The sequence below is a fragment of the Podarcis cretensis genome (genome assembly GCF_951804945.1).
Source record: "Podarcis cretensis genome assembly, chromosome: 5".
In the NCBI taxonomy this organism is placed as follows: Eukaryota; Metazoa; Chordata; class Lepidosauria; order Squamata; family Lacertidae; genus Podarcis; species Podarcis cretensis.
Window position 1 is genome coordinate 61,668,431 of NC_137174.1, and position 26,264 is coordinate 61,694,694.

The window sequence follows — 26,264 nt, forward strand, 5'->3', positions numbered from 1 at the left end:
AATGTATATTTAGAAGGTTCAGCACAAGCTGCTGAATCCTGCAGATTGATAGGTGTGACTACAGTATTTTTTTTATACAAATACACAGCCTGCTGTTGTTATATACACATGTCTAGTGACTGACTTAGTTACACTAGTAGTCTTTTACTTCTCTCTTGGTGCTAATGAAAAAGGTAAAGTCGCCTGTTCTACCAAGTAATGCTGTTTCATTTTAGAGATAAGGGGCATAACCAGCTGAAAGATTACTGTGCCTAAGTCTAATTGGACTTAAGCATTTAACTGAACCTTTTTTCTGGGCTGTAGCCTATGTTTTAACACTATCAACAAATGTTTTAGAATGGGTCTGTGTCACTTTGATCAAAGCAAATGGTAGTGACTACCGTAGTATTGGGTACACTTGGAATTGCATTTAGTGATTCATGAGTGGACTTACTCTTCTCTCTACCCTGCACCCCTCTCAGAAATCTGATACAGAGGGTTGGGAGTGCAGGGGGCACTGATGTTCTGTTGCACAAGCAGGTGTTTGCTTGTACAGCATTGAACACATCCCCTTCTTTATACAAGAAAAAGGTACACGTGGGATACTAGAAACCTAAGTGGACTTGAAGAAAATACTTTGCTACTGTTTTTGTCTGATGGAATTCTGCTATCAGGTTATATAACTGCCTGTTCTTCCTTTGCTCTGTAACATTGATGATGAGAATGAGGAAAAATCGCTTTTAATTTCAAAAGCTTTCTATAAGCGATCTTTGTTATAAAATATAATTTACAATAATTGAATAATCGTGAGAACGTCACAAAAATCCATGTCTTAATGCAATACTTCTGTCATTTGTTGAACCAGTTTCCTCTTCGTTATATGTAAACTGAAAAGCAGAGATTAAATCAGTTTTAGACCTGGCATGTAAACAGGGCCAAAGCCATGGCTTGAAATCTTGGTTTATTTAAATCCCCCGTTTCCTGGATTGAACATAAGTAGAAACGGTAGTTTAACAAACCCAGAGGGAATTGCCTTCTGAGGAGAGTGGCAGCACACTACTTAGTACTGGTTGAAATAAATTGGTTTATCAGACGCAAGGTTGTTATATCTGAAATGTGCCTGAGCACAAACAAATACTAGTAATACTTCTGGTATTAGAGAGATCCATCCCTAGCCTGGTGGCACAGTCCACCCCCGAAGACATTGATAGTATATTTATAGAAGCAAAATGAAATAAATTTAGACACAACACATGGGTGGGTGGTGAGATCAATGTCTCTCTGAGCAGCTCCCTGCTGCGGATGTAAATTGCCCCCTCATTGTTCATCAGTCTCCACAGATCAGCAGAAAAGAGAATTGGCTACACCCCATTGTGTGAAGATGGCCCTTTGGCCAAAGAAAGCTAGCTATTCCTGCTCTAGAGAATTTAAAGGAATTATACCTCTCCTGTGCTGTTGAAGAAAAGAAAAAAAACAGTATAGTAACATGAGTGGCTAAGTCTATGCCAGAATAACTTTCCATATTGGACACTTGAAAATTAATTTAATGATTTTTTTATGCCATTAATCTGAATGGGTGCCAGGGAGAATCCCTGACATGACAGACCAAGTGTACATACATTTCCCATGCAAAACAGCAATTGCCTGCAATTCTTACGTTCAAAAACAAGTCCAAAAATACAACTGTTACTTCGTAAAGTATTTGGGGTTACTTAAGTCACCATGCTCAGCAAGGTGGGGGGCTGCAGACTAGATATTTAATGAAGTTTAAGTTGGAATAATTATGAGAAATAAATTGCCATGGCTAGGTAACATTGATTGCTTGAGTCCTCTTTCATATCCTGGTTACTGCTTCAAGACTACTGCAAGATGTATGTGTGTAGAACAGTGAACTAAACTTACTACACACTATTACTCAAAGGAAATTGGCTACAAAATCTTCATTTTAAAAAAGTTATTAAAATAAAGTTATCCCCAGCTGAAGATGTGTGTGTAAATTCTCCCATGCCTCATATTTCTGGATACTGGAGCAACTTTCAAGAACAGCTGAAGAAGCGGTCCTGCAGTGTTAACTCTGTACACAAGTACTTGGAAATAGTTATCAAATGTGGAGAGAGTATACTAAAAAATTGCTTCCGTTACAGGGAACGTGAAAGCCCTTCCGAATCAGTCGTGCTTTCAATGGTTTCTTTTATCCATGAAATGTAGTTGGATACTCGTGTGTAAGCCCCATATTTTCCCACTTCGGCGCAGCCTTCCCCCCAACTGACAATCCCCAGGAGATACCAAGTGCTGCGATAAGCTACAGCAAAAGGTCCTCCACTGTCTCCTTTACAAGCATCTTGTGCTTCTTCAGTATAGCCTGCACAAAACATGTTGTCAGTGATGAGCTTCTCGGTTGACGGCCGGCAAGTGTCTGTGCTCACAATAGGCAAGCTGACTTTCATGAGGAAGCGAGTTGACTTACCCTTGGTATGCGTAGCACCCCATCCACTAACCATTCCTGATGCCCCCTCTCCAATCAGTAAAGTAGTTAGCTGAGGGTTGGGAAGGCAGATGGGGAGTACGTGCTCGCTGAAAACCACACTGCTGGTCAGCTGGATCAACGCAATATCATTGTTGAAGTTTATAGAGTCATAGTGAGGATGTTTCCAGTACTGTCGAACTCCCACCTTTTGTTCATGCCGTTCTCGCTGATGTTTGTCAAAATCTCCTGAAAGGCAAATGAAATGTAAGAAGAGTGTGATACCTTTGTGCAGTTAGTTGTTACAAATGGAAGCAGGTTAGGGGGCAGGGAATTAAAGCTGATTTTTAAATAGCCTTAGGAGAAATAGGAAAAGGATCCAAAGAAACCAATTTTAGTGTGCAGATCCAAAATGTTTTAAGTCACAGTCTCATATTCAATTAATGTTCTGCCATAAGTCTGCAGCTTATGTGGGTATTAGGTTCCAGGGATCACACCAAAAGCTAAAACTGTGTACAGGTGTCTCCTCACTTACGCAAGGGTTACGTTCTAGGACCCTGGGCATGTAAGCGAAAATCGCGTAAGTGGGGTACACCCTCTAAAAAATCTCTAAATGCCCATTTTCTTCCTGCTCTCCAGCTCTCTCCCCAAGCCAGACCAGAATATCTGGAGTTGAAGCTCTTGGGTTGGCTGGAGGCTGGAGTATGTGTGGAAAAGCAGCAGCTACTGCTGCACTACCCCACACGACAGCTGTTAAGTGGGGCAGCTAAGCAGCCTAAACAAAGCCCCACTATGCCTCCAGGGCTTCCTCCACCCAAACTGACATCCTCTTCAGGCTCTGGGGAGGTTTTCTGTAGCTCTCTCTTGCCATTTCCTGGTATGATTCTATCTATCATCTATCTATCTATCATCTATCTATCTATCTATCTATCTATCTATCTATCATCTATCTATTTTCTTCCTGGCACTGGACGTATACGCTGTCACACGCAGGTGGGGGTGGGGGCACGGGGCGTCTGTGTAGTAAAAAAACATTGGGTTCAATGGCAGGTGCCATTGCCAAAGTCATTTTTCCCATACAGTGGTACCTTGAGTTACAAACACCTCAGGTTACAAATGCTTCAGGTTACAAACTCTGCTAACCTGGAAGAGTTACCTCGAGTTGAGAACTTTGCCCCAGGATGAGAACGGAAATCGTGTGCCGGCGGTGCAGTGGCAGCAAGAGGCCCCATTAGCGAAAGCACGCCTCTAGTTAAGAACAGTTTCAGGTTAAGAATGGACCTCCGGAACAAAATAAGTTCGTAACTAGAGGTACCACTGTTAATTGAGGGTTTGCTGTATTGCACTTCAATATCAAGTCTTCCATGAAAGTGCACCTATAAGTTTAACTTAAAAACTGGCAATTTGTTGGGTGCTGATAACAACGTTGGAAAAGTTTGTAATTATATGCACTAATCTCAATGACGTTGAAGGCTCTTTTTAAAAAAATAGTGAAACAATGATAGGTGTAAGAGTTCATTGTATCTTCTTGGGGGCATGCATGGAAAAGAACAAACCGTGCTTGTCCTTGTGGCTCACCTACAGTAACTTGATGTGGGATAACGGTATCCAGGCAGTGTGCCGCAGTGAGCACCCACCGACTGCTGATTAAGCTGCCACCACAAAAACCGTAACCTCTCTTATTTTGGAGCAGTACCTACGGGGAGAAGTAACACTGATTCACACAATCAAATATGCATACACTCTACACAGCACTTGTGCCTGCCCTGTGGAACACCCTCCCATCAGACGTTGAGGAAATACTGTAAACAACTATCAGTCTATCAGAAGACATCTGAAGGCAGCCCTGTATAGGGAAGTTTTTGATGTTTGATGTTTTACTGTGTTTCATGTTTTAATTCCTGGAAGCTACCCAGAGTGGATGGGGCAACCTAATCAGATGGAGGCATATAAGGTGGTGGTGGTGGTGGTGGTGGTGGTGGTGGTGGTGGTTGCTGCTGCTGCTGCTACTGCTACTACTACTACTGCTGCTGCTGCAGCAGCAGGCATGTTCAGATAGAAACCTTAAACAAGTTATGGAAAGAAAACAAAAATCCAAGGAAAGGAGATCAATAACCAGCAATGTAGGGAGAGCTGAAGGAATATATGTATGGGAATTTTCTTTAAAGGTAATTCAGTTATTTAGCTGTGAAACAAAATGCAAGAAGGGGGTCTTATAGAGAGATATAATGATGTGCAGCAAATGTCTCTACGTATGTGGGATACATTTGCAGCTTCCCACAGCATCAAGCAAACAGACATTAGGGGACAATATTCCAACAAAGGCCCATCTGCATTATACATTTGAAGCAGGATCACACCACTTGAAAAAGCCAGGCTTTCCCCCCAAATAATTGTGGTTTGCTCAGAGTGCAATTTCCAGAGTAGTTTAACCATCACTCCCTCTTCTCGTGAAACTGGGAATTACAGCTCTCTGAGGGGAACAGAGGTCTCCTAACAATTCTCAACACCCTTATCAAAGCACAGCTCCCAGGATTACTTGAGAGAAGCCATGGCTCTTTAAAGAGCTTTAAATGTACAGTGCAGATGGAGCCATGCTGTTGAAGGGGAGGTGATGACAGATGCTCACTGTGCAGACACAGTGCTATTTTGCTGTTTGTTTAAAGTTAATTCACTGGCCATATGACCCGGCCCTGCCATTGCACAACTACAACAATGTAAAGTGAGGCAATTTTGTCAAAACATTATCTGTACCTGCCAGGGACAGCCTCCTGGGCGGCAGAACGAGCCTCCAACTACCCTGGAACCATCCATTTCAGCAGTGTCATTGAAGTTGAGCCAGCTGAAGGAGTCTGTGAAGTTTCCTTTCATCTCTTCAGTGCCTTCTTCCTCAGCCTCTCCCTCCATTGTGTCATTCAGGCTTGCTGAGGAGTTGAAAGCCAATGACTGATTCCAGTGGGCCACGTTCTCCTGAGCAACTCTTGTATCCGTCCCAGTCATTTCCCAAGCATTAGTTTGGTTGTACTCTTCTGATCCTTCCTTGTTAGAGCGTGTTGATCTCTTAACCAGTCCACAGGGAAAGCGATCTTAAAAGGGGTGGGATTAGACAAATTTGCTGTGTGTAAAGCAGTCTGTTTAAACAAGTAAATGAAGGTGGCAAAACCACATGACATTTCCTGGCATTTATATCCCATAGCTTGTAACATGAAAAGTGAGAAACCTAAGGAAGAATAATCACTTTCAACACCTCAGAAGATTTTTGCCCCATCCCTTCTGAATCAATGAAAAAAAAAGGGGGGGGAAACATTCCCCACCTCCTTAACTGTACCAAATCCTTAGAGATAGGGTTGGGAAGTCCCAGGTTCAAATTCCTCCTCAGCCATGAAGCTCATTAGGTGACCTTAGGCCAGTGGTTCCAACCTATCTTACTACCTCAAATGATTGGTATGAAAATAAAAGAGAGAACCATGCACTTTGCCCTAAGGGCCTAGGTGGAAACGCAGGATATACATGTAAATAATAAGCATTCAAAAACACTGTAATGTACAGATAAGCCAGGATAATTTGTTCCCATTTCTGAAGGGTGTGAATTAGTATTGGGAAACAGAGAGCCTAAAGGTTGGTGGTGTGATGCATCTAGTGGTTTTTTTTCCTGGGGGACGGGGACGGATGCAGGGGTATGCATACCCCTAAACATTTTGAAAATCTAAGTTTGGCCTCATTGTATTTCAATATGAGTAGAAAAATAAGAGTACCCCTAAACATTTTTTAAGAGAAAAAAACCACTGGATGCATCAGATGGGAATCAGCTGTTTGGATATTCCTTATGGGGGTAGAAAGCTGAATTAATAATTTGGAGTAGCCATTAAGTGGCAGCAGGTGCAATTACAATTGCATAGCAAATAAAAACATGCTGCAGGATACAGTTCTTTTTAGTGGGATGTTTGGCTCTGGGTGTTCACAAAATGCAGGCTTGGCCCTAGGCAAACAATGAAGCATTCAATTAATATGGTATCTAAGTTGCTAGAATGATAGTGCTGGTATGAATGTAGGAGATACTTTTCACAGAATTATAAACTCATTCTAAGTTGGTAGGAGCAAGCCAATATTGCTTCAACTTTCAGCAGCAGGAGGGAAAAATGAGAATGAAGCATTTTGCAAGATGGAAAGCGCTATTCCAAAACAGGGGCATCTCAATCAGTATGAAGTACCTGACGGTGTGCACCTCTCCCCATCTTCACTAAGTGTATATCCCAACGCACAGGAACAGGTCACTTGAAGCGAATGTTCATTGTCATGGCAATATTGCCAGCAGCCACCATTCTTGTACCAGCATTCAGATTTCTCTGCATTAGAAGTATACATTTTATTTTGGATCATTATTTATCATGTGTAATGGATGCTATGATATGGCTGCATAATAGGCAGTCATTATACATAACATGTCATAGATGCTATTACATAATAGCAACAGGTGCTGTAATGCAGCTACACGGGCAACAGAAGGACTTCTGCCAAAGAAGTCTGGAAACTGTAATATATCCCTCAGAGATAAGGGTTCCCAGCACCCTTAACAAACTCCAGTTCCCAGGATTTTCTGGAGGAAGCCATATGTTTTAAATGTACATTGAACACAAACTCCAGTTCCCAGGATTTTCTGGAGGAAGCCATATGTTTTAAATGTGCATTGAACTGCTTTCAGTTTTGTACTTAAGCCATTCAGTGTTATTGGCTGGTATATAAATATCTTAGGCAAACAAGGTAACAAATGTTCATATCAGCCCATATTCTGTACTCACCTATTTCACAGTGGCTCCCTCCAAATCTGGGAGGACAAGTGCAAACAGTTATATAGCGTTTAACCTTGCAGATGCCACCATTCTTACAGGGATTCTCTTTACAAGTGTCCAAATCTGTATGTAAGGACAAAATAAAAGAAAAAAAATTCCTTCCAGTAGCACCTTAAAGACCAACTAAGTTAGTTCTAGGTATGAGCTTTCGTGTGCATGCACACTTCTTCAGATACACTGAAACAGAAGTCACCAGACCCTTCTATATAGTGAGAAGGTGGGGAGGGGTATTACTCAGAAGGGTGGTGGGAATGGGTGATTGGCAGGTAGCTGTGATGAGCCTGTTGACGACTCTTAACAACTGCAATAGGTCTTACAGGAAAAAGCAAGGGGTGAGAAGGTGAAAAATGGCTTTGTCATGTATAATGAGATAAGAATCCAGTGTCTTTGTTAAGACCAGGTCTCTCCATGGTTTTAAGTTTGGTGATAAGTTGCAATTCAGCAGCTTCTCTTTCCAGTCTATTTTGTTTTGACTATGGCAGACCAACACGGCTACCTACCTGTATGTAAGGAGAGAAGCTTGTGATAAAAATCAAGGCATTAAAAAGATGGCCTTGCGGGGGAGAGAGGTATTTATTTATTTAAATGCTTTACACTCTGCAATACACAACACAGTTATAACATTAAAATTACATACAAAATTAATGTCGGTAAAACTTTGTGACACTTAAACAAGGGAGATGGGGAAAATAATCTAACACATGTCAGTATACATTTAAAAAAACCCTCAGCATAGCAAGCCAAAAGCCTGGCAGAAACAAAAATGTATTCAATGAACAATGGAAGATCAAGAGGGATGAGACCAAAGGAAACTTCTGAGGGCTTTACTGGCCTTCACTTTGCATTAGGAACCAGTTGACAGCACAAAAAAGAAGGAAATGAAAATCTCTTACTGTTGTACATGAACCAAAACTCCACCTGCAAAATGGTAAAAAATAAAATATTGGGTAAACAGGCTGGGTAAACAGAAAGGACTTTCCATTTTTTTTAAAAAAAATTATATAAATGATTTTCTGTATTAGTTAAATTAAGATACTTCAGATGGATGAAACTGCCTACTTCTATATATTGCCACCCCCCATTGTTCCAATGCTACAAATCTTTGCCTTACTAACTCAGGTTCTTACATAGTACATTGATCCCATTCATACTGGGTCTGGGTCATAGGAGAGAAAATAGGCAGTGACCCCACCTACCTCTTTAGTGTGACATTCCGTAGAACACTTTCGTTATGTTTAATCATTGATTTTATTTGTTGATTTTAGTAAGTTATGAGGTTGAGTTATATATTTTCTAACTATTTCCCCCCTCTTCCTTCCCATCCTTTCTTCCATACGTCTTTTAGACTGTAAACCTGAGGGCAGGGACGGTGTTCATTTTTTCAAAATGTGCAAGTTGCTCTGGAAGGTTTTCCAGCTAAAGAGTGGGGTAACAAATAATTACAAACAAACAATTATGATGCTGATCCATATGAGTGGGTCAGCAGACTATTCTATGCCCATCTGATGTGATTGACTCTGTTGGGTATTTGGATAGGTATATCTCATTGTATTTCACAAGTGTCCAAACCAGAATTAGATTTCCTCAAGTTCAATTCCTCACCGTTTTCTCCTCTGATTTGAAAATCTCTCTTGCCTCTTCAAACGAACACCTTTCTTCATTGCATTCTCTTTCCATATTTCCTTGGCGAACCTCCTCCAAGAAATGGTTGGCACGTTTATGAATTCTCAGGATTTGGCTTGCCTCGTCTTTTCTCAGAAAAACTACCGGTATGAAAGCAAAATGAGCTGGCACTATGAACCTTGATTCTTCCATTCAAACTGCAATCCTGCAGACTTCATTCAGCAATTTTATACCAACAATTTAGTAAATAAAAAAAGTTAAGTAACTGACCAACAGTGTCACAGATAACTCAGTTCTCTCCCCTCCAACATAAAACCTTCCCCCCCCCCCAATAAATTCTGGCTACACCCATGTCTCTCAGCATAGCAAAATGCAGCAGCAGAATCAGACACAAAATGAATGGAAGCCCAGGAAACTCAGGGGAAAAGCACCAATCAGAAGAGCCAGAAGGAGAAGGTAAACCAATCAGATAAGCTGGAAGCAGGAAGACCCCTGAATAAGTTGTGGCTTGGTCTTTTGGCTTCTTTTGATCTAAGTGCTGCTCCTCTCCGGCTTCAAGTGCTGTTGCTGAGCTGCTGGAGCAGACGTCTCCCAAGGCAGGCCGCAGGCATCAGCACTGGCATCCGTGCCAGTGGCGGCCACTTCACCTGCAGACAACGAGCAGGTTCAGTAGCAGGATCTGCCACTCCTGGATCACAGAATCACAGAGTTGGAAAGGGACCAAAACGTCATCTAGTCCAACACCCTGCAATGCAGGAATCTGAGCTAAAGCATCCATGACAGATGGCCATCCAACCTCTGTTTAAAAACCTCCAAGGAAGGAGAGTCCACCACCTCTCGTGGGAGTCTGTTCCACTGCCGAACAGGATCCTGCCACCTGAGGCAATGGCCTTGTGACGTGTTGTTGTTGTTGTTTATTGAGTTTATATACCATCCTATACCCGGAGGTCTCAGGGCGGTTCATCATAGTGCCGGCCCTGGACCTAGTACCCTTTCATCACATACATGACAGAACATCAACTGTACAGTGACATCCACTAGACTCACTTTTGAAAGTTTGGAATAATGTTTCCCCATAGGGATCTGTGGTTTAGGCAAGGCAGTTGGGTAGAGGAAAGTGTTTAACGGGGGGGGGGGGGGTTATGTTCCCATGTTTCCTTTGAAGACCCAATACATTAAAAAATAAATAAATTCAAGCTGAAATCCTAAACACGTTTACTAGGAAGTAACACACTCAACACAATGTTACTTAGTTCCAAGTAAGCATGGATAGGATTCTGTTTCATGTCTCCTTGTGTGTAGAGCTAAGAAGTTAGGTAGGAGGCACACAAGGTCATTCCCCCACCCCCTTATGTAATACAGTAAGTGAAAGGGGAAAATATTTGCTGACAGTGATGCAACTCCAGGGTTAATCCCAGGGTAGAAATTATGCGAGTAAAATGGAGGCCACAACAGTGATTTAGGATGGAATTCCTCTTGTACTTACAGTTAAGTACTGATGGTGTTAGGTCTTAGCTATGGTATGGATATTCATATTGTCCTCTCTTTTTTACAGTAGTGGTAGCTAACCTGTGGCCCTCTAGCTGTTGCTGGACTACAACTCCCATCAACCCCTGACTAATGGCCATGCTAGCTGGGGCTGATGGGAGATAAAGAGTCCAACAACATATGGAAGACCACAGGTTAAGCCATCTCCAATCTACAGTCACAGTTGCACTCTGTGGATAGTAAGTACCTACCTGACAATGAACTTGGTAGGCTGCTGTAGAGGGAGTACACTAGTAAAAGCAAGGCCACACCTGAGGAAACTTTAGCCATTATACAGCTGAAGTGGGTAGACTATTTAGCGGGATTTGGCGTATAAGTTACCTACACGTGGAAGAAAAAGAACACCAATGTATTGCTCAAACATAGGAGATGAAAGATAACCAGGAAAAATGGGAGCAAAACCGGGGAGTAGGGACTGGATTAAGGGAGAAACAAATATAGAAATAAAGGGATTAAAAGGCAAGAACAATTCACAACTTTGAAGGATTTTAACGATCGTCTAAAACCAGTCAGTTAATGCATTGCAATAGTAACTCAGCTGCTCTGCTCTTACTGTCAAATCTGCATGTGGAGAAGATGGAAGCCTCTATTAAGTTCAAACTCAAATAGCAAAGAATAGTTGCATTTTATTGGTAAAGCTGATATCTTGAGCAGAGAAGCCAGTTCCTTTGACTGTCCTGTTTGAAGTCTGAGGAAGGCATCAGATTGGCATAGCTTATCCGTTGACTTTCTTACAGTTACTGATGGATGCTAGATAAAATTTTCAAGTAACACATTTAATTCCAATCTTTACAGGGTAAGGGCATCAAGCAACTGAAACCTCATCAGAAATGAAATGGTATGGATATTGAAAGGAAATGTGCAAAATAAAAATTCCAGGTTCCATCTAACACCCCTTTTCCTAAAGGAAGCAGCCCCCAGGACAATGTAAGATAAAAAGACTGTGGTCTCTTACCTGATTAGGAAGGACAAAGTGCTATTTAGATCAACAGCAAAGAAAGCTATGGGAATTTATCTGTTGATGATTAATCTACCACAAATATTGACAAAGTAGCCTGGGCCCTCTGGATGGGGTATCCTTTCAGCTGAAAGAAAAGAGTATTTAATTCAAAAGCTGATCAGATCCTAAAATGTCATTACAGTGGTACCTCAGTTTACGAATTTAATCCTTTCTGGAAGTCCATTCTTAAACCGAGGCGTGCTTTCCCTAATGAGGCCTCCCGCAGCCGGTGCTCTTCCACCATTCGGATTCCATTCTTAGACTGAGGTAAAAGTTCACAAACCAGGACACTACTTGTTTTGGGGAGTTCGTAAACTGAACCATTTGTAAGCAGGACTGTTCTTAAACTGAGGTACCACTGTACTCTAATTATGGTGCTTTTTTAATATAAATGTTCGCACTTCAGAGGGGTGTGCCCACCATCTGAGCTAAGCTAGGTGCCTGCCAGAGAGAGGGCCTTTTCCTACAATTTTTACCCGTATGTTCTCAATCTGCTTTTCATGCTCCAGGTCATGGATTTCTTCACAAGTGTACACATCCTTTATATACAATGCTACTCCTCCTCCCTTTCTGTTTGATCTATTCCTTTTGAACAATCTTCCTTTTGAACAAGTTATATCCCTCAATTCCTACATTTCAGTCATGAGTCTCATCCCACCAGGTTTCAGTAATGCCTACCAGGTCGTATTTGCCATCCTGTATTAAAAGCTCCAGTTCATCTTGTTTGAGTCCCATACTCTGTGCATTTGTGTAGAGACAACTGAAACCATGAATTGTTCCCTGCAGCTGCTTCCTTCCTGTAGTTTCTTGCCCTTTAGCAGGTTTCTGGAGTGCCACCTCTGTTTCCTGTGCATCAATTAAGCTATTATCCCCAGTGCCAGGTGCTCTTTTGTCGTTCTTATAGTTTTCTCTCTGCCCCTCAAGATCTATTTTAAAGCTCTCCTGATCAGATTCCCAAGACACATTCTTGCCAACTGCTGTGAGGTGCAGCCCATCTCTCGCCAGAAGTCCTACTTCAAGGAAGCGGAGACCATGATCCAAGAAGCCAATTGCTTCCTGATGATATCACCTGCACAGCCAGTGGTTTACCTCAAGTATTTTCCTCTCTCTTCGTTGGCCGCTACCTTCAACAGGAAGGAGTGATAAAAAGGCTACCTGTGCCCCAGATCTCTTTAACTTCCTTCCCAGTGTCTCATAGTCCTTTCACTATGTGTTGCAGGCTATGTGTGGCAGTATTATTTGTACCCACATGAATCAGAAAGGGGTAGTGGTCAGTGGGCTTTAGAAGACTTGGCAACTTCTCTGTCACATTGTGAATCTTTGGACCTGGAAGACAGCACACCTCCTGTGACATCCTGTTTCCTCCACACAATACTGCCTCTGTTTCCCTCAGTAGGCAGTCACCTATCACCACCACTCTTCTCCTCCTCCTCCTCTGGGGAGTAGCGGGAATCATTCTATGGAATAGGCCTTCCAAAGTCTGCTTGGAGTGTTCTGAGGTCTGCTTCTGTTGTTCTCGAGTCTTCCCCTCTTGTTTATTGGATCTTATTTTGATATTGTTGGGATAAGTTACAAACTTATGGTTTGAGTACTTCCTACTCCTTCCTCCCAGCTTGTCATCTCAAGGCTGCAATTCCCTTTCTCTAATGTCGTCTACACAAAAGGTAGCAAGTACGTTATCAGCATACTCATCCATGGTCAGTAGCCTTGGATCTGATGGGGTTAGATCAAGAATGGAAAAAGATTCCTCCTAATCCATCGCCTCCTGTCTCTTTCTCCACCGAGGGTGGGGGTGGCAATAATTGTTCTGTGCACTGTACCTTTCATAGTCACCTTTGTGTCTTCTAAGGTTGGCAACTGCTGTCCTAGCCCAGAATCGGTGTCCAAGGTGAGAGCTTGGAAGCGATTTTGCAACTCTAATGACAAAGTGTGGTCTGTGACTGTCCTACTTCTGTGCGTCACATTCCTCCAGGGGCTAGACTCTTGCAATGGGCGATCTTTCTCCACCCTGGGGGCACCCCATCTATCTTGGTGCTCAATCTCAGTCAACTCAGTTCTATCAAGTAATTCTGCATGTTGTCCTGTTGCTTGAGGTATGGCTAGGCAGGCCTAAAGTTGCTGCACCTTCTCTTCCAGCGAGACAACCAGCTTGCACTTAAGTGCACTGTTGCTTGTTCTCTGGCAGAATGACAAACATGGCACAGGTGTTACAGGTCACTGCAGCAACTCCCTCGCCCTCCATGTCTCTGGTCCTATGCACACTAAGAGACAGAACTCTGGGCCTCCCCCTTTAAACTCCCCGCTAAACGAGCTAAGTTTGACTGCTGCTGGTTGCTAAGCCCTCCCTCAGTTTTGTGGTGCTATTATAATTTGGTGGCTTTTACCTGCTTCTTCTTCTGGTATTTACATTTTAATTGTTTGATTCTTTTTTGTGAACCACTCTAGAAATATGATTAAGATATCAAGACTTTAAATAAATAAACAAACCACTGCCTGAAATGCTTTCCACAATCACGTCTTCTGAAGGCATTGTGAACTTTTGCACCAAACTTTCTACGCATCTACTATTTGCAGGCAAAAAAGATGCTTTCTGGAAGGCAAATGTTCGTACTTCCTCCCCAGAGCCACAGTTTTTATTTTTATATTTTCTGCTTATAGCAGAAACCCATACTGTTAAATATTTGGTATTTGGGAGCTGGGTGACAGAATATATTGTTTACTGTGCGCTGAGACACAGTCTTTCCCTCAGGCGCTCAAGGCAGGTATTTATATTATATTATATTAATAATTATTTTCAAAGCATTTTCAGAGGCTTGCTCAGTGATTAAGCAACTGGAAAACATAGAAAATTGCAACAGGCAATAAAAATCCAGCATAAAAACAAATCACAAAATTAAAAAGGCCCAGGCAAATAGAAAGAGAATAAACATGGAGCCAGTCAAACCTCTCAGGGGAGAGAGAGTTCTAAAAATACTACAATGAAAGCAAGAAATGCAAAATGTAAACATTAAGACAACAAAATTCTTTTGGCTCTTGGCAGTCTCTTCAGGAACAATCTGACCTTCCCCTCCCCACCAGTTCTTTAAGTACAGTAAACATGCAACTTACATGGGGGTTACGTTCCAGGAATAGCGCATGAAGCCAAACTCACATATAGTCGATATACACTGTGTGCAATGGCAGGTAGGATTGCCAAAGTCATTTTCCCCCAGACACCCAACCAATTTCCACCTCCTTTTTAATTTTTTTTTTTGCCAGGCACATAAAGCTGAATGTGCACAAGAGACTACCTTGGTCAGCCTGACCAGTGATGCCAATGGGTTACTGGGTGGTCAGTAGAACAACAGCACCTCCAATGTGTCTCTATGGCAGAACAGACCTTCTAAGCCTGTTCCAAGGTCAAGAGGTTAAAGAGGTGGTGTTATGCACAATAGCAACAAACTCTGTCCCACACGTGTTATTATGTGGGTGGCTGTGGCTGCAGTGATTGGCCTGTGGTTCCCAACAACCTGCCACTCCTGCATGTGGCCTTGGAACCAAACAAGTTGTCCACCTCCTGATTTAAGAAATGCAACACACAACACATACTCACTTTGTATACTCTGTATTTATTAGCAGAAGACAATGGGCATACCGAGTGTACTGCCAAGGTACTCTCTCATCCTTCTTTTGTGACAGTGTTTGGTGAGAGTATGCTATCTTTCATTTGCTGATAGATCCAGTCAAGATATGCACTGACTTTGGTGTAGATTCCAAAGTTATCAATTGCTCCACAGCCTTCTCCCCAGCTCACAAGTCCAATTAAGAACCAGGTGTTCTTGAATTTGGTGACCATAGGGCCGCCACTGTCTCCATGACAGGAATCCCGGTTATCTCCCAGTATCCCGGCACAGAGCATGTTTTCCGAGACAGAATTCAACATAGAATTGACACAGTCATTCCGTGGTGCCACAGGGATTTCAATATAATTGAGAACAGAGGAGTAATTCACCTTCGAGTCCTCACTCTGGCTCCCCCAGCCTGTCACCACAGCCTGTGTTGCTTCTCTCTCCAAGTGCCCTGCCAGCTTCTTGGAAGGCAGGCAAATAGGAATTGTGAACTTGTTGACAAGAACTGGGCGTTGTAGGTGCAGCAGTGCAATGTCATTTTCAGAGGTAAGTTCAGAGTAGTTTTCATGAGGCAATAACTTGTCTGCAAAAATAGTTTGCTCACTTTCTTCTATTCGCCGACGATAATATTTACCTGTAAGGGCAATAGGGAAACTTGGAAAGTGTCCTTTCTCTTGGGATCTAAGCCAACCTTACCTCTCTCAAAATACTTTAGCAGAACTCATAAAGAAGAGGTAGTATTTCTTTCTTGCATTTCAGGCTCAGCAAAATCCAAATCCGTAACAGGAACAAGTGGCAGTATAAAAAAGGGCCTGTATGCCTGCAGAATTTATGTGTAGAGTATAAAAGGCTTGTGTCTCTTCAGAATTTGTGTACATTCAGCAGAATTGTATACCACACCGTACTTGTAGCAGTGAGGTTGTACCATAAAAAGCACATAGAGGAAGAAGAGAGAGTGCAAATATATATCCAGATTTGGACTGAATCATGGCCAGGGAGAGGATTCTTACCGTTCATAAGCAAGTAGTGAATGAAAAGAATGGTTTTGTGCACTGTAGGGCTGTACTACTTAAAACTAGAGGTCAAAGATCATATGCTTGAATGTGCCTTTCCTGCATACAGAAAGCAATACATCAGGGAGAAATGCCTGACTAGCTGTTTTCCAGAAATACTGTTTTGTTTAACTGTGAGAACATCGGGATGCAACAAGAGCTCTGCTGGATCGGGCCAAAGGCCCGTCTATTCCAGTATCCTGTTGTCAGAGGGGTCAAGAGATGCCTACTGAAATACCATAAGCAAGACTTAAATGCAACAGCATGCTCCCCTGCTGCAATTCCTAGCAACTTGTATTCAGAGGTATACTGGCTTCTACAATGGAGGGAGGACTTAACTAACATGAATTTGTTTAACCTTCTTTTGAAGTCACCAAAGTTGATGGCTATCACTACATCCTGTGAGAGTGAATTCAATAGTTTGAAGATGCACTGTATAAAGAAGTATTGAACTATTCTGAGAGAGGGAGAAACACTCTCTCCTTTCTACATCATGCAAAAGTTTATAACTTCTAACATGCCCCCCCCTTTGCTTGTCTTTCCTCTAAACTCAAAAGGCCTTTGTCATACCAGCACCAGGAGTCATGCCAGCATGCAGAACCCATAGCTGCAACCTAAGGAAATGTTTTACCATGTGATTTGCTGATGTATAAATTCCATCCCTACTCAATACAGATTCAAGAAGGCATAGAATTTTCAGAAATTAATTCCTTCTGCTATCTTTCCAAAGCAGCACAAACCCAAGATAGATTTTTTATTCCCTTTATGTCAGTTCCATATATCAGGTTTCCAGTATGGTAACTTCCATAATTTCAGCAACAGGTGGCCAGATCTTTATATCTGTTCACATGTGTTAGTACCAGTCACCACATTTAGTCTTTTCAGTCTAGACTGGACCATACTCCCTGCATCTATGGCTTGGACATTACTTAGTTTGAAAGAACTTAAATAGTATCGATTGAGGGTTTTGCTGACCCATATTAAAAAGAAATGCAGTCATGATTCTCCTTACCAAATGTCAGTTTGACTGTTCGTAGGCTTTTCAAACAATGTGCAGCTGTCAGCACCCAGGTGGGGTGAATGAGAACACCACCACACAAAAATCTGCCTGCACTATTGCTCAGCATAACCTGCAACGAAGAAGAAAGCTATTGACTTCATTCATGCATCCTTGTCTGCGTGTGTCCAATACATCTGTGCTGGTTATTCTACCGACTTAGGTTCCTCCAGATGAGCTATTTATGCAGCATTCCTCCCAACTTGCTTGCACAAAGCTTCTGTGGAGTTTAGATTATATCCGACCTTTACTGAGCATTTGTTCCAATTTGTTTGTGGGAAGGTTATATGAGCATTCATCATCATTCATTTATTCTGATTTACTTGCAAGGTGTTTATGTGTCTTCCCATTAATCATTTGTTCACCCCACACTTTTCAATGCATTTCCTAACTGTACAAAGTCTGTTTTTTTTTAATTTAAAAAAGGTATGCTTGTTGTGCTAGGGCGACAGAACACTTTAATTCACTATAATTGTGCAAACCTAAAATTTTCAGTATGCGTATGAATTCCACCAGCAAAATACTGACAATCTGGAAGCATCCCTCATATACTCAAGTTGCTGTTCTAGGTCTAGAATGACAAACATTTTCAGATGTCTTTTCAGATGTCTTTCTGATGCTCCTCATAAACTTACTTACAGAGATGGATGCATTAAAGCCTTTGGCAAAAACTGAGCTGAGTCCAAGTACTGCATCCACCAGAGAAAGCCAGGACAGGAGAGGGTAAAAAAGAGCACTTACCTGAAGAAATACAGGTGGGATCGATGATGATATGAGCAGCCAGAAGTATGAGAACAAGGGCTCACCAGGTGGTCTCTGAAAATAAGAGACACCCCTGGGGTTCTGACAATCACTGAGACTGACAGAAGCAGCAGGGCCTGACCAGCCCATTCAAAGGCAGAATATTTTTATTAGTTCTTACCTGCCAGGGACTCTGTCCTTTTCTTCCAGGTGTTCCCCCAATTACTTTAGCCGTCTTATAGCTGAAATTATGGACTTTTCCACAGGCAAACTCCACTGTAAAAGAAAGAAAAAAGAAAGGCAAAATAAAGGATAACCTAGGAAGGTCTGTACAATTTCTATCACTTTATGGCAAAAAGAATCCAGCCCAGCCTCCAAAGCTACTTTGCTGATTTCTGGAAGTTGTATAAATTATCTAAGCTATCTCCTTCCCAATTTCTCATTAGCTCAAGCTGTGGGAAATCCTGAATTCTTTTGGCTTTGTAAGTAATCTGTAGCAATAATATAACACACTAAAATGTTTTAAGTTGTGTTTGTTTGTTTGTTTGTTTGTTTGTTTGTTTGTTTAACTCCTTTGGTACCTTTGAGACCAGAACTAGATGTTATGCCAAAATATACAGAATCTTAGCCTCTTTCATGCCAAATAAGAACATTTTATTATTCATATGTTTGCTGCTGCGGGCTTCCTTGGGAGGCAGGGTGGGATATAAATCTAGTAAATAAAACAATAATACATTTATTATAGGATCTATTGGGTTCATGCATGTGAGTGGTCCTCCCGCCACCAGCATCCATACAATGTTGTCATCAGAATGCCATTTAACCCAGAGTTACCCTTTCAGGGGGAAATCAAGTAAGTAAAAACAACAACATGACAACCTGGTATCCAGTTTTCTGTTGCCAAATTGAACCTCCACTTGGAAACATCCACAATCCAGAGAATGTGAAATATGCCTCAAAGCCATTCAACATCTGCATGTTAGCTTAACCTTAGGTCTTTTTGTGTTCATGCAACTATTTTAATTTTAATCTATAAGCTGTTAATGTTTATTGTATATTGTTTTAAATGTCTATTTCACTCTTGTGAAAGCAGTCTCAGTTGTGCTTCTGAACTGGTCTTTGACCGTAATAATAAATTATTATTACTAACATGGTGGTAAAATTCTGGACTCTACCACTTCAGACTGCATGAGGACTTGAATAATTTTCAGTGCACCCATTTTTTTAAAAAAAATCTAATTGCATATTGTACATAACCCGTCAGGAGATATTTTTAGCTACAGCCCATCACCCGAATGTGCCAATTTACTACATGCAGGGAATTTGTTCTTGTTATTATTGTTATTATTAGAAACATGGGGTCTGAAGTCTTAGATGGTAGAGTCCAGAATTCTACAACCTAATTTTATATGTATTATTATTAGGTTTTTTTCTCACACGGTGACCCAAATTAAAGACATCCAATAAAATTCTAAAAACACAGCTATACAATGGTACCTCGGGTTAAGAACGTAATTCATTCTGGAGGTCTGTTCTTAACCTGGAACTGTTCTTAACCTGAAGCACCACTTTAGCTAATGGGGCCTCCTGCTGCTGCTGGGCGGCCGCTGCATGATTTCTGTTCTTACCCTGAAGTAAAGTTCTTAACCCGAGGTAATATTTCTGGGTTAGTGGAGTCTGCAACCTGAAGCGTATGTAACCTGAAGCGTATGTAACCTGAGGTACCACTGTACAGATAAAAGGCAGGACATACAGATCCCACCCCACTAAAGGCCACCGTGCCACCCTTCTTTTAAATCTAATTTCAGCAGGGAGAGGGACACTGTGGACATCAGGGGAGACCTCTGTGGGCACCTGTGCACATGCCAGCACCATGTTGGCAACCACTGCCCTAGTACACATGTTTAGGATGCTGTGGAACTTATCTAAGCATGAGCTAATTCCTATTTGCAAAATGGCAACCCCCCCATCTAAGTGCATTGTACTTCCTGAACATATACAGCCTCCCCTCTATTGTTGTCCTGTGTATTTTGGGTCTCTGGACCACAATAAAGCTGTGTGTGTAAAAAAAGTGTGTTTTTTTATGCTCTCACAGCATAGCATGGGTTGTGGGTACCTGGCATCCACTTCAGTTGGCTCCCTCATTTTGCCTAAGGGTAGGACTGCCCTCATTTCCTTTCTTATACCTTCATAGTAACAATTAAATACTTGTGAATGCAGCTAGAGAGGCAATACTACTGAATAGTATTTAGAGGCCCAGTATACCTGAAGGAGCGTCTCGACCCCATCGTTCAGCTCTGAGGGCCTTCTGGCAGTTCCCTCACTGTGAGAAGCGAAGTTATAGGGAACCAGGCAGAAGGCCTTCTGGGTAGTGGCGCCCACCCTGTGGAACACCCCCCCCCTTTCAGATGTCAAGGAGATAAAGAACTACATAACTTTTAGAAGACATCTGAAGGCAGCCCTGTATCAGGAAGTTTTTAATGTTTGATTGTATTTTTAATATTCTGTTGGGAGCTGCTCATAGTGGCTGGGGAAACCCAGCCAGATGGATGAGGTATAAATAATAAATTATTATAATATTATTATTATTATTACATGGCTATACCACAATGCCACAGGCCACTGAACAGGAAGAAGGAAGGTGTGGGGGGGGGTCCACATACCTGATATTGCAAAGAGACTGAATTATAAAATTATGCCTTAAATAATGTGGCTGCCTCTGATTTGAAAAGCCAAGCTCGTGCTTATCCATCTTTCTTACCAACAGGTTCACAAGAAGTATAATCATCAGCTAGCCGATAGCCTGAAGCGCAACTGCAGTAGCGGTACTGGTCATTGTCTTGTTGGCCCTCATTACAGAAATGTTCACAGCCACCATTGGAAATTGAACAGTTGGTGTAGTCAACCACTGGGCATCAAAAGAAGTAAAATACATGTTAAAAGGAGGCAGTCCTATTCCTTGAAGGAGCTATTTATGTCACTCAACCTTCTCCTCTTAAACTGTGAAGAAACAGAACAATTTGATGGCTGAACTTATTCTTTTCATTATTGAACATTTGTCTCCTCCTTCTCTTATGACACAGCATTAACTTTCTGAACATGGTGAGCTGTGCTGGAAATAATGACTCTCCTCGCAGTGAACTACTGGGGAAGAAAATCCAAACTCAACAGAAGAACAACCTTGACTGACTGTGTTGCAGTTGGAGATGGGGAGGAATTTGATTTAGTTTGCATTTAAAGGCAAAAACTACAGAATCCTCACTTTCCCAAACAATATGCAAACAGAAACATCACTGAGTGAACCTCTGTCACCACGATTCATAGCTTGTCCTTCCAAGCTCACCTGAAGCGAGAGGCTGCCCATTACAGACAGGCACCCACCTAATGAGGGGCATCTTTTAACTGTGGGTCAGGCTAGGATCTGGTGGCTGTCAGATAGCTCAATCTGTAGTTTCAAAACTCTTCTCAGGCTGGAGAATTGCTTTCTACTTGTATGCTGCCCCCCACACACCGTTTTTAGTGGGTCTGTGGCTCCTGCCTCAATACAATACGTACATAGATTTAACAGCCTATATATGAAGAAGCATGTTTACTGAATGAATTGGATTACCAATCACAATATACACCTCTCACATTGATGAAAGTTGCCACCACCATGGCCCTTGGCAAACACAAACCTTTTGCTTATTTGTTTTTTAAAAGTGCCAACAAGTAAGACCTTTCCCTCTGCAGCAATACCCTGGGGACATGCTGACACGCTACTAATGCTGGATTAGAGAGCTAGTATGTGTTGATAACTGAGCACCAGTAGTATGTTAGCCTGTGTGTCTCCTGCTCATGGAGGGGAGGGAGTAAACCTGACTGCAGGCGGAATGTCCTTAACTTCTCACTACTTAAAAAGAAAGAAGCATAACTTTTCCATTTGCAAGTTCTGTAGTTAGTGTACATCAAGAAAGGGGCTTTAGAACAGCATGCATATTCTATACGAAATTGTTGTATTATCAATCTGAACTCGAAGGAATAGAGAAACCCCTTATACAAGAACAACAGATGCATTTTGATAGTAAAATGGAGAATTGAAGATTATATTACCATATTGGCACTGGCGCCCCTCCCAGCCTTTGTTACAAATGCAGTCAAATCGTCCAATGCCGTCTCGACAGGATCCATCGACACATGGACTGGATTCACACATATCTCCATCTGAAAACATATTTGCAGGGAAACCCAGACCGTATGTCGTATGCCTTTTTGCAAGGGAAGAGTTAACTACATCACCCCATTATATAAACTTGCTCTCTTGGTTATGCTTCATCTACAGAAAATATTAGCAGACACAAAAGCGTTAACTTGCTTAGGATACAGAGGATCTTTACAGTGGAATTCTGCTTCCAGACTACAGAAATAATTGGCTAATCTGTGACCTCAGTGCTCGCCCCCAAGGGTTAAATCGTTGAGATCTTCCAGAGTGCTGCGAACCTCGCTATTAAGGAAATCTGTAGAAAAGTCCTAATAAAACATATTTAAATATGGGGACACACAAATACATGGTAGAAAAAAAGAGACAGAGATTCCCACTACACTCAAAGGGGTGAAACTTCTTTACTTACCAAAGTACTTTGTCCAAAACTCCAGCTGAAAGAAACAAAATCGAGGTTAATACTTGAAATGGAGTCTTCTCCATGATTCGATATGGATTCTGCCACACAACATTTCGGTGCAGATAGGAAAATCAACCTTCTTGGAACGAATTATTATTGGAGACCACCTACCCAATTTGGCACAAAAAAACATGACAGCTGAATAGATTCAGCATTTGGGGAAGCATATTACTGCTTTACAGGGATGGCCGACCCATTAGTTTCAGTGAGGCAGTTGCCTCAGGTGGCAGGGCAAGCTGGGAGGGGCAGGAGATCAGGGCCCACAAGGAGCACACCACTGCCATTTCCTGCATTTGCCATTCACAGCTGCCACTTGGAAAAGCTAGGCCACAGCTGCCGCCACCTGCACCTCTCCAACCTCTTTTTTTCTCCCCCACTGCCTACAATGTGCTGGGGCTTCCCTGGCCTGCATATAGTCACCTCAGGTGGCAATTGCGGGGGGGGGGGGCAATGGAGAAGGAGGTGGCAGTGGCAGGGGATGCCATTTTCTGTTTTACCTCAAGTGGCAATAGGATTCAATGCTCAGTTCCCAGTCTTTAGCAATAACTTACTGTTGCTTCCTTGGTTTCAAATATTTCACTGGCTTCCTCAAAATCACATACTTCCTCTCGGCATTCCCGTTCCAATGAGCCCTGCTTTAATTCTTCCAAAAAACTATTTGCCCGCTTCTGGATTTTCAGCACTTGATTTGCTTCTTGGCTGCTATAAAATACTTCAGGCAGAAAACAAAACAAAAATATCCATCTGGGCCATTTATAGCAACATCATGCTATCTGCAGACACTTATTCACAGTGTATTCCCCATTTATTTTATATAATGGATGTAGAGGAGAGGGAGAAGAGTTTTTAAAATAGTAAACACTAAATACTGAGGGATTACTAAAACCTGGAAAGGAGAAAATAATGTTGACTTTAGCAGTTTATTTATTTATTAGTCACCTTTCAGGGTTAAACCCTCACAGAGAAATGTGACAGCAATCAGAGTACGAAGCACTGAGTGAATGGAGTCAAATAAACATATGTAAGATGCTGAATTAGATCACCAACATTCGCTTAAGGAAAGTCAACAGTGAAAAATGTTTTTAAGGTCTTGGATGCCAGACCTGAAGGGGCCAGGGAAATATTAACTGAAAAGATGTTTCACAACTGCAGGGCCAACAGCAGGAAGGCCCTGCCTCATGTGTTCACCAACATAACCAATTTCACCAGTGAGAAGAGACATATGGGTAAAATAAATCTTCAAAATAATCCAGTTCCAAACCGTTTAGGGCACCAGCACTCTGAACTAGGCCCAGAAACACACTGGTAGCCACGGCTGCCGCTAAACTATCAGAACAGTGTTGATGAATACTGGGGCCTACCTAACAGTGCTTTGCAATGAGATATACTCTATTGTACACCCCTCCTTGCCCAGACTGGCTTCCATGTCAAGTGAAAGCACCGACATTCTAACTCCCTATGTAATCTGAAACTATTTTGAAGAGAATTCTATAGAGAGAGAATGCAACTGTCTCTGGGGCTTGGGCCCTTACTATCGTACCCATAGAAATTTCATAGGACACAGGATAAAGAGTAATGCAGGAAAGAGGAAGGATATACCTGAGCCTTCATGTCCACTAGGCAATATGAAGGCAGCTGAAAACACCGAGAGGGTAAAGATTCTCCACATTGCACAACACATCACACACCTAAGAGAATAACCACCGAAGATCTGACCATTTGTTTTAAGGAAATACAAGCTCCTATAACACTATATATTTGTATTAAGATTTAATGCAGTTCCACATTTATAACTGTTATAGTTTACACAGGCATATATATCGTATGGTGGACAGTTTCATACTTATATTTAGACTTATGTACTCTACAGACATTGGAACATTTTTTTCCACAGCCACCACTCCTGATCCCATTATATATTTAACTAAATTATGTTTATCCTTCACAGTAGCACATTCATCCTCCTAAAAAAAAATTCTATGCAAAACACAAAGTTGCTTTACTGTCTTTAATATCATTGTGTGTTCCCAAAGCAAAAAGAACACCACACTCATGTATTTGGGGGAGAACGCCACACTAAATGTACTGCTGATTCTCTTTCCAGATTTCCCACTGTTATCTCTCCCACTTTTTACCTCTTCTGTTTTTGACTAGGTTAAAAAAATGTTTTAAAAAGGAGAATTAGTACCGGAAAAAACCCTTCCAAAAGACTTACTGATTTCACCAGCTGAATCACAGTTGTCTACTTTTCTGCCATCAGACTCTGAGAATGCTAGTTAATCCCTAACCTCAAATATTTACTCAGACACACACTCAGAGAGCCTTTGTTTCAGTCAAACAAAAACTGCTTCTATCGTATTTCTACAGAGCATTAAGGAAGACCAGGAATCACTTGCTTTCAAACATTTCTCCCCCCCCCCCCCCCCGGCCTTTTTCTCCAATTAAAGTAAATGACTAGCTGAAGTAAATGTTAGCATTCCATGAACACAGCTATGCTCATAATCCTTGTGGGATTTCCTCCTTCTTAGAAGAAAGAAACCTAATCCACTTCATTTCCATTTTAATCATTTGAAGTTCCATCTTTATCCACCAAGCAATTTCAAGTTGAAACCAGAAGGGAGCACTAGAGAGCTTCCTTTCCCTCCTTTCCCTCAAGGCATTGGAATGGCACCCATGCCTGTGAAAGGATGTTGGTATACTGGTCTCTATTTTGTCCTTCTACCCTCTCCTGGTGTTTTTATTGCCTTCAAAACAATTTACCATTTTATTTTGGTTCTCCTATCTACCATGTTCACTTGTTCAGTGTTTCGGCAAAGGAAAGCCCCGTCGAATTTTCTCACTAGTAAGCTGATCTTAAGTGTTTAGCCAAAATCTGTCCCTTTGCAATTTCCACCCATTGGTTTTAGTCCTGCTCTCTTCTGCATCAAAGAACTTCAGGGATTTGTAGGCGGCTATCAGGCTTCCCCTAAAACTCATCTTCCCTGAGATAAAGATAACCTTCTCCTTCAACCATTCCTCACACAACCTTGTTTCCAGAACCCTCACCATCCTGACCATTGTTAATGTTCTTCTTTAAATGTGGTACTCAGAACTAGACATGGTTCTCTGGAAGCAGGCTGGCCAATGCAGAACAGAGTGGAAATGCTACTTGGGATATGAATACTGTGCTTCTGTGAAGGCAGCTGCATCATATTGTTGGCACCTAGATCCCTATCACATGTACTGTTACTAAACCAGATCTGCTCCATTCTATACTTGTGCCGTTGACTTTTAATACCTTTTACATTTCTCTCTGTAGTGTTTAATCTTAATGGTTTTGGCCCAGTGTTCCAGCCTGACAAGATTATCCTGAATGTTGGTTTTGTTTTCTATGGTGTTAGCTATACCTCCCAGCTTTGCATCATCTGCACAGTTGGTAAGCACCCTCTCTACATCATCACCATTTGATGTTGTGCAGAACAGGGCCAAGGATTGAGCACTATGGCACTCCATTCAAGACCTCCCCTCCCGGCTGATGCAGAGCCATGAACACTCACTGGGAATGGTTGTTCAATCAGCCTCAGATCAACCTATAAGTAATAGTGTCCAGCCTACACTTTTATCACCATGTAAACAAAGATATGGGATGCGGGTGGTGCTGTGGGTTAAACCACAAAGCCTAGGACTTGCTGATCAGGAGGT

The 26,264-nt window shown here is 41.9% G+C and overlaps 1 protein-coding gene across 1 annotated transcript; it reads right to left on the minus strand.

Moving 5' to 3' along the window:
- Positions 1-118: 118 nt before the first annotated feature.
- On the minus strand, positions 119-25,005 carry PROC (protein C, inactivator of coagulation factors Va and VIIIa). The gene is made up of 16 exons (XM_079978628.1): positions 24,799-25,005; positions 24,183-24,271; positions 23,135-23,295; positions 22,533-22,557; positions 22,015-22,125; positions 20,684-20,830; positions 18,104-18,198; positions 17,137-17,254; positions 15,125-15,706; positions 8,896-9,056; positions 8,187-8,211; positions 7,243-7,356; positions 6,655-6,789; positions 5,198-5,529; positions 4,022-4,139; positions 119-2,692 (listed from the first exon to the last, which is right to left on the minus strand). The coding sequence occupies exons 2-16, from the start codon at positions 24,262-24,264 to the stop codon at positions 2,118-2,120; spliced, it is 2,781 nt and encodes a 926-aa protein (XP_079834754.1). The 5' UTR covers positions 24,265-24,271; positions 24,799-25,005; the 3' UTR covers positions 119-2,117.
- Between the last annotated feature and the right edge of the window lie 1,259 nt (positions 25,006-26,264).